Source organism: Formica exsecta, unplaced genomic scaffold, assembly GCF_003651465.1.
Source record: "Formica exsecta isolate Colony F162 unplaced genomic scaffold, ASM365146v1 scaffold116, whole genome shotgun sequence".
Lineage (NCBI taxonomy): Eukaryota > Metazoa > Arthropoda > Insecta > Hymenoptera > Formicidae > Formica > Formica exsecta.
This window is the reverse complement of record NW_021848499.1, coordinates 734092-749637: the sequence shown is the minus strand read 5'-3', so window position 1 is coordinate 749637 and position 15546 is coordinate 734092. Positions and strand designations below refer to the sequence as shown.

At 33.3% G+C, this 15546-nt stretch overlaps 1 protein-coding gene across 1 annotated transcript in view; it reads left to right on the top strand.

The window, feature by feature from the left end:
- LOC115239062 (nose resistant to fluoxetine protein 6-like) overlaps positions 1-5325 on the top strand; it is a 10575-nt gene extending 5250 nt beyond the window's left edge. Inside the window, exons 3-13 of the mRNA XM_029813393.1 lie at positions 841-1034; positions 2067-2173; positions 2524-2745; positions 2830-3043; positions 3201-3366; positions 3455-3534; positions 3613-3708; positions 3767-3896; positions 4004-4187; positions 4427-4569; positions 4649-5325. Coding sequence (XP_029669253.1) covers positions 841-1034; positions 2067-2173; positions 2524-2745; positions 2830-3043; positions 3201-3366; positions 3455-3534; positions 3613-3708; positions 3767-3896; positions 4004-4187; positions 4427-4569; positions 4649-4795 — 1683 coding nt within the window. The 3' untranslated portion in view covers positions 4796-5325. The remainder of the gene's footprint in view (positions 1-840; positions 1035-2066; positions 2174-2523; positions 2746-2829; positions 3044-3200; positions 3367-3454; positions 3535-3612; positions 3709-3766; positions 3897-4003; positions 4188-4426; positions 4570-4648) is intronic.
- The last annotated feature ends 10221 nt before the right edge of the window (positions 5326-15546 follow it).

Sequence of the window (15546 nt, the reverse complement as noted above, 5' to 3'; positions counted from 1 at the left end):
ATATAGAAATATAGAAAAACCTATGTAAGTTCATTGGCTTTAATTTAATTTATAATTTAATACCTTTTCTAGTTAATTTTATATGGGAGAGAGAGAGAGAGAGAATAATAAACTAGAGAGTCCTAAATATATATTGTATGTTTATTCTTATAATTTAAAATAAACCTTGATTTCTTTCTCTTTTATTCTATATATATTTATATCGGGTATATATATAAAATGTCCCTTCTCCTGCATCCCCGAAAAAATTCTTTTTTTCCCAAGCCAACTTTATTTTTAAAACCTAACCCATATAACCAAACCTATTTCTGTGATTCAAAACTAAAATTTACTATTAACTTATTCTTACCTTCAAGAAGACTCAAAAATTCACATAGCATGTTGAAAGCTGTTAACGAACTGCGAGGAATAAGAAACACATTATTGACAAAATATCCATGACCGTCTACCTATTCCGTAAATGTAAACAAACACTTCTTCATCTGCTCTCTACAACAAATACAACGTATACAAACTTCACTTTTTCTAATATTACTTTATAATACCTGAGAAAAAGCATTAAAGCTGTGAAATTTTAATTTGTTATATCTCCTAAACTAATGCCGTCCGCCACTTATTTCTCGCGGGGAATTATTCAGAAAAACCTCCCCTATAACATATTTAAGTGGGTTAAATCGGAGATGTATCTTTTATGCAATTTTACCAAATTTACAAATAAAAAGAGAATTATAAGGAATATTCATACATATGCAATTGATTCATAGAATTATATAAGAATAAATTGACACTGTACACATAAAAAATATATTAATATGTACTATACAGGATATTTTGTTTTAGGATATAATTACGCTCGGTCTTTGTTTACCAGCATCATGTTGTATAAATGATCTAAGTTTAATTCTGAAAAAAATATTTCGCGATAGAGTTTTCTCTATCAGTGACCTTTATTCCATGGATTTCAAATTGATCGAGGTTAAAAATCTGAAAGACGAACAACAATGGTTACTTAATGATACGATATTCTTCATCTGGTAAAATGCAAAGAAAATATATAATTAATAATATATATAAAATAATTATTATTTTATCAGAGCATATAATAATACATTACTTTAAAAAAGAAACACTTCTCATACGCTAAAAATTGGACTATTTTCAAACCGCTGAAACTCCGCGAAATATCCACGGAGAAAAAATTATAAAAATATTTTGAAGCTTGAAATTTCAACTTTTTAACGCGCTTTTGCCAGTTCAAAAAAATTTGTTTATTTTCTTTTGTTCTGTGATTTAGAAAACAAAACATTGTTTTGTTCTTTAAAATTACATATTTTGGTACTTTGCAGTTCAATAAAAAATTTTTCTCAAAAAATTTAAGTCACATTCCATAAACTACAACATTTTGCCTACAAAACGCTTTTTCTCATTTTTCTACGATCTTCGACCGAGTTACATGATTTTGAAACTAAACCTGTATTTTTTAGAAATCTTTTTTTAGGGTACAGCATTAAAAAGATAAAAAAAGGTTTTTAAATTACCGATAGCTTGTTAAAATTTAAACTTCAAGCTTTCTTAATTTTTTGCCAAGTATTGATATCATTTCTAAAAAGTACAGATTTATTTTCAAAATTGTATAACAGCGAAAAAAAAATTGTAAGAAAATTTTAAAGAAAGATTTCTCTAGACACAAAATGTTGTAGTTTATGGAATATGACCTAAATTTTTTAAGAAAAATTTTTTTATTGAGCAGTAGAATGTCAAAAATACGTAATTTTTAAAAACAAAACAATTTTTTTTTTTTTTTAAGCAGAATAAGGAAGATAAACAAATTTTTTTAAACCATTGATAGCACATTAAAGTTGATACTTCAAGTTTCAAGATGCTTTTTTAATTTGTTTGCGATGATTTTTCGTCGAGTTTGGACGGTTTAAAAATAGCCCAATTTTTAGCGTATAAAAAATGTTCTCTATTTTTTTAGTGTTTATTTTATAGGCAAATTTTTGTACAACTTACAAAAGTTTTGAAATAATAGAAAGATATATTTTATATTTATTTTATAATTGCAGTATTTTAGCGTTTACTTTTTTCATAATGATAATCGGAACAATATACGACATATTTGTGCATCAAAAAAAGGAAAAATCTTTAGTTCTAAAGGATGAAACTGCAACTAGTAAGTATTGTATTTGAAATCACTTAAAAACTTTTTATGAATTTCGATAACAGATTATTCATAACTTTGATTATGTATTATAATCGTATTTGAAAAAACATGATTATGCTTTGTACATCAAAATGATATTTAACTATTTTAAAATCAGTGTATTTTCAAGTCAAGTAAGTCAATAAGGATATACTTTAATAAGGATCAGCAAAAATTTATATAAATTTATATTAATAGTCATCTTGTATATGCATATATTTTTTATTAAATTTAAATAATTCTTCTTCTTTCAAGTTTTCTCATCTAATCAAAGCGTATGTATTTTTATATAAATATATACTGAAAATTGTGTATTATAGATGTGATGAACATACCCGAGAAAATGAAAATAACATCGTTTTTACATCGAGAAAGTAGAATTGGAAACATACTAATATGTTTTTCCGTATACACAAATACAAAAATAATATTTCGCACGGAATTGGATGCCGACGCAGTATCTACTATTCACGGTTTAAAATTTCTAGGTATGAGTTGGTTAGTTTTTATTCATACCTTATACTTCATGCTGGATTATATCGGTGAGTAATTCGGAAAAAATTTATAAATTTGATATACATATGTCTTATTTTCTACATATAACAGAGATTAATTTGTACACATAGATAATAAAGCATTATCAATGAGATTCACCTTGGATTCCGTCCTTCATATATTATTTAATCTAATCATGCCAGTAGACACCTACTTTTTTTCAAGCGGATTTTTAGTAACCTATTTATATTTGAAAGATAAAATGGGCAAAGAAAATACTAGGTCGATTAAATACAAAGAAAAATTAAATGAATTCTTTATTCATATAATAAAAAGATTTATTCGGTACGTTTTTCTCTTTCCTTATCTTTATTTATACAGACAATAAACAAGAACAATGTATATAAAAACAATTTAGAAATAAAATTTAATATTGACATAAATAATAATATTATCTCTTTTTATGAATACATATTAATATCTCAAAACATTTTATTTTAAGGTTGACACCTGCATACATGATGATGATAGGAATAGTGCAATTAAATTCGGCTTGGTACGACATGAATTCACAATTTTACCCAAAACATAGACTGTACGAAATTTGCGCGAAATATTCGTGGAGAAATCTGTTATACATAAATAATCTATTCGATTTAGATTCGATGGTATAAATATATTTAAAATAGTTATAATTAGTTTAATATTGCTAAAAGAATAATAAAATTTTATTTTAAATTTTCTATTTTCTTATAGTGTATGCTTTGGAGTTGGTATTTAGCCAATGACATGCAATACTTTATAATTGCTATTGCGCTATTGATTTTGTCAACTGTGTAAGTTGATCTATTGATGGTATTATAATCAGCACATACTAGGCATATATTCAAATAAATATAAGTTGCTAATTTCAGGTACTTTTACATAGCTGCTGCCATTCTGGGTGCACTTTTAATAGGCTCAATTGTACTTACCGGTTATATTTCATATATTTACGAATTTGTTCCGACGTAAGTGATAAAAACATTTTGCTAATTATGAGATGGATTAAATATTTTTTTATTGCAGGTTAGATGAACAACGAAGACTTGTAAGTGTCTTCTACTATCCCCCATGGATCAGAATAGGACCATATATTATTGGCATAATTACAGGTTACATTATAAGAAGACTAAATAAAAAGTTGCTCTTAAAAAAAGTAAAATATAATTTGATTTTTATATGACTTTAATGTGAAAAAATACGCAATTATTATTTTATATCCAAATTATTTTATATTTTATATCCAAAATAATTTTTTTTTAGAAAACTGTGATTTTATGTTGGTGTCTTAGTAGTGCGTGTATTATTTTCGTGTGCCTTTCTCCGTTAGTTTTTTATAAACAGAACGTATCTATTCTGTATGCCGCTATCTATGTTGCATTAAGTAGAACACTTTGGGCCATTGGTATAGCATGGATTGTAATAGCTTGTTTTACTGAGCATGGTGGTTAGTACATTTAATAAAATATATATAATAAATCTTATCACATACACACATACATCTATATACATAAATAAGCTGTAATATTATATTTGTGACTTGCATCTCTCATTTAATTTATTTTCAATTTACACTTTTATAAGTTTTATTTTAATAAATGCTGGCATAAAAATAATACTATAATTTTAAAATATCTTATTTTTATCATCACACATATACATACAAATTATTTTATTGTGTTACAGGTATTGTTAATCAGTTATTATCATTCAAAGTCTTGATCCCTTTTAGCAAACTTACTTATTGTGTTTATCTCGTACATCCCTTTGTCATACAATCGATTAATCTGTCTAGTGAAACACCCGTTCATTTGCAATTACTGCCTGTGGTAAGTAGAGATTATCTCTAAAAAAAATTTGTAGTACTGACAAAAAGAAGACTTCTTAACATTTATTATCAATTTTTAGGTTATTATGTTTATAGGATACTTCGTGATTAGTTACATTTGCGCTTACGTATTGTCTTTAATGGCAGAAATACCGTATATCTCACTAATACGAATGTTCCGTCAATCTCGCAATAATAAAAAATATCCACAGCGCAAAATATCGTAATATTGCATGTCAAATTATAATCAAAATACTGCAATATTGAAATATATTAACGTAAAAGTATAATATTTTCCCGTTTCATAAAAAATTCTTTGTTTCATAAAGGGACGTCAAAAGATCGTATAGCGTCATATCAAGTGTAATACACAGTCAGACAGATCGTACATATCTATATGTGATTCATCTAGTTAAGTACTTTAGATTATCGGATCTCAGTTACACTTAAATTGATTAAATTTATAATAGACTTAATCGATAGTTTGAATTCCTATTATTTATAAAAATGTCATTATTTTTATCATATAGTTGTCATATACTTGTTCTACTTGTGCTTTAAATGAAGATATCACAAAATATTTGATTATTTTTACTTGTATTAAAATTTACAAATGGAAATAAAAGCCATAAAATAAATTTTGTTTATCAATTATGTAAGATAATAATCGCACATATCACATATATGTGTTACGCGCTTTATAATAATTTAATTTTTGCATAAATGTATCAAGTAGTAATCGTATTGCCCACTTTTAATAAACATTATTGTTATCACTAATTTTAATAATAATTATTTGTAATAATAATCACCAATTTTAAGAATAATGGTTTGTAATATTATCGATTCTCTAATATAATTTAATTATTTCGTAATATAATAACTGTTTGTAATAATAATCATGTATCAAAAGAGAGACCGAAACATTTATCTGGATAATAAAAGATATTTTTTGAAAATACTTACTCGTGCGCCCTGTTTTCTGCGCTTGATTATCATTAGTCCATTTCCTTTTTGTTTTTATAATTATTATATAATATAAATAGCAAGCAGCAATGGCGATTACACTATTTAAAAATAATAACACGGAGAAAAGTTTGCTAAAGCAACTAATAATTATTATTTTATGTACGCTATTATTGTATGACCATTTTTTTCTCTTGTAAGTCGCACTTTCGCGATCCAAGTTGACCAAATCCGCGATTTTTTGTTAAAAATTACAAACGTTATGTCAGGGCACAATCCTCTTTTCTAAATTAACTTCTTCGCTTGCACTCGTCGACTTACACCACGATAGAGTCCATTATCGTCGCAGATACCGACCCTCTCTCGACGAGGGGTGGATTCTTCTTTCTTTACGATGGCGGTTTTGGCAACAAGCTCGTCGTAAATTCGGCAGATAATTCTCTCATCCTAGCGTTAACCTACATTAGATGCGATTTATTACAGTTTATAACTTTACGGTATTCGACGTCTTTTGGCGACTAAGTTTAACTTGGTGAGTTCTACAAGTGCGGAGTCTGCGGGTTTGCCAAATAGCGCGAATAGCATTCACATTTCTAAAAAAAAATTTTGCGTAACTGAAATCCTGAGAGATTTTGTAATACGAGCTGCGAAACATTATCGCCTTCATGGACTATATATTATCAACTATAGTCACTTATTCCATTCGACGATCACCTGGGAGGGAAAGCGTACTACAATACTTAGCTTTGTTCATCGACGTCATTGTCTAACACATACGCAATACAATTTTTTTCAAAAATTTAACAAATTCATTTATAAAAAAAAATAATAAATTGTTTTATTTTCGAGGAATCAGTAATCACGTAATTGTGCACATTAAAAATTTTTAACAAATTTAAACAAAAAATCTTGAAAAAATTGCTATTGCGTAGTAACTTTTTCTTCTTTTTCTTTAAGTGCCCTGTTTTCTAAAAGTATCGGCGATCAATAGCATGACTTATACTTTATCAACAGCTTCTCTAAAGAGCGATACTGTACTCTATCCAAACTATTGACGTAACTTCTTAAGCCATGATATTTTATGGCATCTTGGACCAGATTTTCCTTCTATTTTGCTTTGATTATTATAATAATTGCAATAGTTTGTATAATTATGCATAACGTCCAAGATATTTTAATTTTTGTCTTTTAATATTATTTAGAATTTTACTTATTTAAACATTGCAGTACTTCCTTAATTAATTTTTTTGACATTTTATGGCATTTTAAAAATTCTTCAGTATGTGCGCATTTCAACAACTCTTTGAACTTTTTGCACATTACATCCGCAAATATCTAAATCTTGATGTCATAACAAAAATTGCTAAAGATAGCACAACGCATATAGCAATTGCGTTCTAAAAAAATTTCCAAATATCTACTGAATAGTATATTTTTCATTTTTATAAAAAAAGGTTTTGTGACTTATTTGAGTCTCTAATTTCTTGCGTTAAATCGCAGTTATCATTAATTCGACAGTCAAGCTATTTATATGATGAAACTCGTTTACTGTTATTTCATTCCAACCTTTAGATTATCTTAGATGTTAAATCGATTTTTACTGATGACGAGCCACTTCATCTTTTTCATGTCAAGTCGCAAATAGATCTGCTCTGATATGCTGACTAAAATCACAAATTTTTGTCAATTTTTTAAACTCATAGCTAACAAAATAATATGATCCGTATAGCTTTGTTGGTTGATTATTATTTCATTTACTACTACATACTCTCTCTCTCTCTCTCTCTCTCTCTCTCTCTCTCTCTCTCTCTCTCTCTCTCTCTCTCTCTCTCTCTCTCTCTCTCTCTCTCTCTCTCTCTCTCTCTCTCTCTCTCTCTCTCTCTCTCTCTCTCTCTCTCTCTCTCTCTCTCTCTCTCTCTCTCTCTCTCTCTCTCTCTCTCTCTCTCTCTCTCTCTCTCTCTCTCTCTCTCTCTCTCTCTCTCTCTCTCTCTCTCTCTCTCTCTCTCTCTCTCTCTCTCTCTCTCTCTCTCTCTCTCTCTCTCTCTCTCTCTCTCTCTCTCTCTCTCTCTCTCTCTCTCTCTCTCTCTCTCTCTCTCTCTCTCTCTCTCTCTCTCTCTCTCTCTCTCTCTCTCTCTCTCTCTCTCTCTCTCTCTCTCTCTCTCTCTCTCTCTCTCTCTCTCTCTCTCTCTCTCTCTCTCTCTCTCTCTCTCTCTCTCTCTCTCTCTCTCTCTCTCTCTCTCTCTCTCTCTCTCTCTCTCTCTCTCTCTCTCTCTCTCTCTCTCTCTCTCTCTCTCTCTCTCTCTCTCTCACATACTCTCTCTCTCTCTCTCTCTCTCTCTCTCTCTCTCTCTCTCTCTCTCTCTCTCTCTTAATTTCTTAAATTGTTTGTATTTATCATTCCAACGATATTATCTGCTTATAACAACTATTTGTTTGTAAATTGTAAGATAAGAAACTTATTTTACTTTACGATATGATTTTTATAACAAATTTTGCCTTGCCTCAATATTTTATAAAATAAACATGGAAAAATAAATAAAGTTTATTAATAAAAAACAAAAACATTTTCGAGATTAATCTGTTAGCAAAGAATAATGAATTTTTATTCTAAAACTCCGTATATTGTATCTAGAGCAAATTTAGTTTTTACATAATTATAAAACAAAAAATACCACGTGTCTTCTCAGATAAATACAGTAAACAGATAAACAAATACAGACATTATCAAAATTCCATTTTTTGCCGATGTTTTTGTAAATAGTAGAATGTATTCCTAGATGCTTTCTCCTATTTTCTAGTCCCTCTTCCACACACACAGTAAACTGTTCATTCAATATTTTCTCAAATGTACCTACAAATGCACTCGTTGCTCGTGAGCTCGTATAAACGATAAATGAGTCGACTTAACAAACCGTAGGGCAAAAATATTATTAAAATTATATACTCATTGGCGAGGCATTTTCGAAGATGAAGTGGCAAATGAAGTACGGGAAATATGGTAAATAAGGACCGATTATAATAGAAGACTTTTCGTGGAGTACTAGGTTTTCACAATTATTCTCCAGCATTTGATGAAGGAGAATAGAGGTACGGATGGATAAAGATGTGGGCGAAGGCGAGAGCGTAGGCGGAAAGGACGGAAGAATTCGAAGTGAGTCTCCCTTCGAGATAGGGGTCGAGGATGGTGGTAAAACTCTCGGCGAGCACTTTTGTTAATTAAATGCCGTTGTTCGGTTCAGCCGGGCTCTTTTGATCGAGTTATCGTTTAAACAGCGTTCGTTTAACAAAAGCTCTCGCTAAGCGAGTTGGGGCTTAAAAAGCAGCCCCTGCAGCGCAAACATATCAAACTACCGCCATTTTTTGCTAATTAAAGCTAATTGCTACTTTCGCGCTGTCATTTCAGCATTCGTTCGTATATTCGTCGTTACAAGTTATTTGCTTTTCGAGCGGCACTTTCCATTCGAAAGCTTAAACGTCGCACTGCATTTTTAGCGTAAGTGGCGTGGACGCTATTATGCAGACGAGACACTATTACACTTGTAGAGTTACACGTGATATATTTTATACGAAGTATATGACGTTTAAAACAGTATTTGTTTCTACGAAGCGACACTATTCGATCTATCGATCGTCATCGTACGTAGGTACATCGCGCGAAATCGTTTCGAACAATTTTCTAATGTTTTCGATCGTTATAAAGGCGTGTGACACAAAGTAAACGGTTCGTTTCGCATAAACAGGGCGCGCGCGCGGATTGATATCATGCGAGAATAGCGAGTGAGCGAGCAAAAAGTTTCGATCGCGTTATGTACGAAGCGTTGTACATGTCCGTGTATGCTCGCCGAAGCGATCATGCGTGCCGTCAAAAGAGTTAACTTAGACGTAGCCACGCACGACGTCACTGACGGCACGTTAATAAATCGGTCGATTTTTTTTGCAGCCCTTTCTTTATGAACGAGCGTTCCTCCCTCTTTCGTGATCGTTCACGTCGTCCCATGCATCGCTTCACGGAAGTCTTTTTCAGCAAAATAAAAAAGCTCGATATACGTTACCACCGATTACCCCGATATTGTTGCTCGTCGAAGCATCATAAAGCTATTCCCGACCGATTACTGTTCTCTCGCGTTGCATAGCTTTTTACGAACGCATTAAGAAGCTTCCTCTTTTATCGCCGTTCCTCTCTCTTTGCATCGCCGTCGTCATTTCGCAGGTGATAACGCCGTGCAATCTCGGTCGACACTTTTCCACGCGGGTTTCGTGCGTCGAGGGAAATATAATAATCCTTGGGTAGCGCCGGCATAAATCGCGTCCTGCCAAGCAGGATTTTATGAGCGATTTGGCGACTTCTTTCTGCATTAATTTTGAAGAAGCGGATAAATTGTTCTTTTATCTATTAAGTTTTGGTTTACATCATAATACTTTTTTTGCATTATAATATCTTTCTATCTAATAAGTGCAAAGAAAAAAAAATTGTTTTGCATGCGGAAAAGTTGTAGTAACGTCATTAAAATAGTTAAAAGTTATAATATTAAAATTACGAAATAGAGATCCTACATCTATCTCTTTTACTCGATAGTTTGTTTTTTGTTTTCTAATCACAATCTTTTAGTTGTAAATTGTGTAGCAAATCACAATTTTTCTCTTAAGTTTAAACTTAGAAAAATGTATCAACACACAAAATCGAAATAAAAAAAAAATAAAAAAAAAACAATTGCATTGTAATCAACTTATACTCATCGAATTAACGAGTATGAAAACCCGATGATTTATAATTCGATAACTATGTCGTGCGAGAAATATGAGGTTTATACAGATTGATGGAACAGACGCGAAACGTGTTGCAAGTTTGCCTTAAATCTTCTCAACAGCAAGTAAAAGTCATGCACGTCGTAAAGTTGAGCGAGCGTCGATAAAAGGGTGAAGATGAAATGCTTGCACATCGATTTGTTTGTTCTTCCCTAAGTGTCGGAATGCTCGGCAACCCTTCTGTCGCATCTCTCTGACGGTCGCGTTTGATTCCTTTCGATCTTTTTTCTTTGCTACTTCCGATGGAATCCGATTGACATAAGAATCCTACTTAAATCTCTCGTTCGCGTCACTTTTTGGAATACCTTTTTCTACGCTTCCACTTCGCTTATTTCAGGTATGCATACGGATACGCTTTTCGCGTTTGCTTGCACTTCAATATTTTACTTGCGTCTAATAAAAATAAGCTGTTTCTTGACAAAGCGGTAAAAATTATAATCTTTCTTTTAATGAAATAAGCTAATGTATATCACACACACAAGACATACACGTTATTTTTAAAATATTATTAATTATAGAGAAACCACAAAATCTCAAGATCTTTTAACATTTTTATTAAAAAAAAAATCATATCTTGGTATGACAAATATTTATTCGATTTTATATGTGTTTTTTCTATCTTTTATCTCTGTCATTTTATAACTTGACAAATCTATGATGTAGATATTTTTCATTTAAATCGATTTCAAAATTATGTAGTTCCATTTATTAGAGGCATAAATATGCGTTGTATTCTTCATTGACATTGCATTTTGCGATCGGGACGATCCATTAATTTTACTCGTTTACAACGAACACGTGAAACCGTGCATCGTTTACACGGGCAATCCCGCAACCGCGAGCACCGATTCATCATCGACCCAAACATCGCACGGAACATTTCGCTCCATGCTGGTATTCCGAACGTGCACTTTCCGCGGAATTACACCATCCCTTCTTAAATCACCCATCCGGAAAGCGCGGGAACGAATTTCAGTTACCAGCCTTAGCAAATATTCGTTCAACATCGCCGACGCGCGATGCAACTGACAGCAAAAGCAGACGATTTCTGGAAACTTCTGCGAATCCTATCCACGTACCTCGTGGCTGTGGCACCTTGTGATTTCGCGATCCGCCGTCTCCTTTTTGTTATGCTCGATGAAAATCGCCTAGCTTCGTACGAAGCTGCAGAAAAAAAAAACCGAGAAACAAAAGTCGTTAAAAAGATCCGTTTTCTCTCTCGGAGAAATCTATTTCTATAACAAAAGAAGCTAAGAAGGATTGTATAAAGATCGAGAGAGAATAGCATGAGCAAGGATTTTCGAGGGCGAATATATTCGGCGCGACAATTAATCGTAATTTCGTCGCACTTTGATGATTACATAATTGACTGCGTCGTAATTAAGGTATGCGGACCTCGTCGTAGCTGTTAATTAAATGATGCCGTTAACATCATGGTTTGCGTGCACGTACCAAATTTCCGATCTGAATCTAGTACGGATTTCAACGTCTCGCTTCCTCCTCCATCCCTTCCTACCCCGTTCGTGAAAGGTTATCGCGGGTGGCAACGAAAGGGAGGCAAACGATGGCAACCTCGATGGGAATAGTACGGGCTATGAGTTTCAGCCAGAGTTGCGAATGAGTTATGTCTTCTCCGTGAACTTCACGCTCCGTCCAAGAGAAATTCCTATTCAATTTAACGTATCCCAACAGAGTATCTGCTAATTTCTCCTTATATCTTACGAATTTCGTTTGCCCATTCGCGCTTTTCTGCCTGGCGTCTATCGTTCTTTTTGCCCGCCGACGAGCTTTTCCTGAAAGGTCCTTTCAGAACAGCTTCTTTTATGCCGTTTTCGGTCGCTTTTTCGTACGAACGAAGGATAAAAAGCGTTTGCGCGAATAGGAGGTGCTTCTTCCGCAAAACTCTTTGGCTCTTTATCCTGGCCGTTTCTCGAAGCAGAGAGCAATTCACAGAAGAAGTGCGTTTTAGCAGGTCTTACGTTAGACGGGGAAACAATACGCTAACTCGAGTATATTTACTGTGATAATATAGAGACTCCGCTGTGTAATTTGAGACTCATCCCGCCAAGCATGTAAGGAACAAGTACGATATATATTATGATATAATTAACAATATGCTTCACAAGAAATTCAATGTAATACATTGTTTCTCTCTCTCGCGTAAAAATGATATTGTATCTTCTCTATAAAATTGAAAAAAATTACGCTTCCGAGAATCCGTTTTTAGATTCGTAAAATCTGAATTAAATACATCTTGTGAAATTTTACATACAAAAGAATGCACTCATCGACAGAGCTCTTTGTGATTTATCGTTGACATTAACGTCATCAAGAAATTCACAGCGAGACGAGATTAAATGTTTATTCTGTTAATTGCCCCGCTGGTGGAGTTCCCATCCACAGTAGAACAATTATTCGTCCGTCGATTGAAATTCTGCGGTCTTAGCCGAAAGGTAATTAACTTTTAATCGAGAAAGTTCAGTGGCTCCGGGTTACCCCCGTCTCCGAATTACTTCTTGCCTATTTCTCACCCTATCTTGCCCTCTCGTCGATTCCCTTCCCTCCCGGCTCCTCGGTTGGATTCCTGCCACTCAACGTGTCTAAACGTCTAATCGAGAAACGTATGCGCTGTACGATATACACTTCCTTTAACTTGACAAAAATCAAATTCTGATGTATGCCATGATTAAGTGCTAATTTATTGTCAATTTATTATTAATTGTAAGAGTATGCTATAAAATACAGTTTTCAATAAATTATCGATATATAAGTGCCAAATTTATATTACACATTTAACAAATAACGGGATCAGTAACGACTATATTAATTAAATGCGTTGCACTAATACTCGAATCAATTCGTTTTGTCAATGTCCAAATACAGTTTTGTTAACGATAGAAATTAAAAAATAATATCGGAGCAACTTCCGCGATGCCACGCGATTAACTCGAATATCAAAAATGGTATGGTTATATAGAGCTTACCGTAAATAACATTGCAGTCTACTTAAACTTTTTCAATTATTTTGATATCTTTTACCGGCAGCGGTCCTGAGACCAGCATAGACGCTGTTATCAGAATCGGAGGGGGAGCTCTCATCTTCTTCGTTCATCTTTCGCGTGTTCCGTCGATGCGATCGCGTTCGCTTTCACTCTTGACGAACGTTTCATAAATAAGTCTTTGTGCGATCCATCTGGAAATTGAATTGGAAAGTTCGCCTCGCCCATACCGTGGGAAAGCTGAAAACGACACCGCGGCGCGTGAATCGACGTGCTCGACCGTCGGCAACGCCGTCAATTTTCTGGACGATTTTTTCTCCTCCTCGTGTCGGTCCATCATCGTCGTGACGCGCTTCATTTATTCGCATTCAACCGGCTGAAATCTCATTTATTAACCGTACCAGTACCCATATGCAATTTTGTCCGATGCTTTACCGCGCCGCCGTGCCACCGGTAGCAGTCGGTTGGCTTTTTCAACCACGACGTATCGTACGACGACAAAACGGCGTGTTCGTGCGCGAGGTGCGACGTAATTTCTGATGCATTCGCGAATAATGCTCGCTCGCTTCGATTCGCCGTAGTAATACGCGGGATGATATAGCCATTATCATCAACATGGCTCGGCATTTATTGTATTTGTCGTCGATGCTGCATCGTGCACCGCGTCGATAATGCAATTCTCGATGCGGAAGCAACATCTCACTACGTGATCTGCGCCTTGTTTGCGTTATACGATACTTGTCAATTGTTAATGAAAATCAAATGTTTGCGCGATACATTGCCCGATGCGTTCCACATTTATGCCGATAGAATCAAGAAAAATTTAGTTACACGATTTACGTAGACTTTACTCGTTTTAAAATACATTACTTTAATAAAAAAGTAATACAAATTACACAAATGTTGCAAAAACAAACTAATTGTAAAAGATATGTGCTCTGTTTGAAACTGAATGGGTAGATTTTTTTCCACGATTAATTGCAGAACATTCCGAGAAGCGTATTACATAATACAGCTCTTTATCACGGAGAGGAGAGATTCGCGATTTATCTGGTACAGCTACATTATCTCCGAGTTTCGGTACTAATATGGTCTCCGCAAAGCGCTTTCTTATTAGTCTATTTTATTTCATTCCATCTACAACGGCGAAGATTAAATGGATTCGCGCGGCAATTTGTGGATCGATAGATTTTAACGCACTTGGCAGACCTCGCCAAGCAGCATTGGACTGTTTCCAACCAGAGCGTTCGGGAAATGTAGTTAGCCCGGTACGTAATTGGTATTCTTGACGCAAAAATTCATTTACGAAATCACTGAGCGTAAAAGGAAAAATGGAAGATATCTCAAATAAAAAGCACGAGCATTTAATTTTGTAAGCCGCTCTAAATAAAAATCTTGATGCTTCGTTCAATTTTAATCCAGCTATCTCTCTCGCGCGCTTTTATTTACATTCAGGCGATTACTTCTGATTAAATATTTGACGCGTATCTAATTAAAAAACGTATCTAGTGAATGATCTAAGAAGAAGAGACAAATGCAATCGAGAGATTGCGATCAACGAAAATCAACTTAATTTTATAAATTCTTTATCGCAGTAGAAACATATCAAAGAGTGACAGTTAAGAGAAGAATAACACATATATAAATGTTTCTACTATATATAAATAAAACGGCTATATATAAATAAAACGATTAAAACACAAAAACTTTATCATATAAATTAATAACCTAAGAAATTCAGTTTTATTAATTTGGATCGTTAGATATATGTGTGCATATTTCTACGTTCATTTAAATGTAATATGATCTTTAGTTAACAACTTTGTAAACTGCTTTAAAGCTAAAGAGTCTTCCTTGACTTTTTAAATCTACACATTAGACGAAAGCAAGTCTTTATCATGCAAATGTAATTAAGGCCAGAATTTACTGTCGCCACTAATGCAAAAGCAAATATTTACGAACAGGTTGCGTCCGGAAAAATCCTTAGCCACAGAAGGAGTGTTCTTTTTTCTCTGTCATAATCAACGAATTTTTGTTAAAAGTTATTTATACGTCTGCTTTATTGTCTAAGTGCATTAATAAAAAATACTTTATTACATTCTCCCAATTATTTTATTACCGAACATTTTACAGACATTCTTTGTTCATTTAATACTGATTTTCATTCATTTCTTCCGTCAATCTTCTTTGTGTTATACTATTTCTCC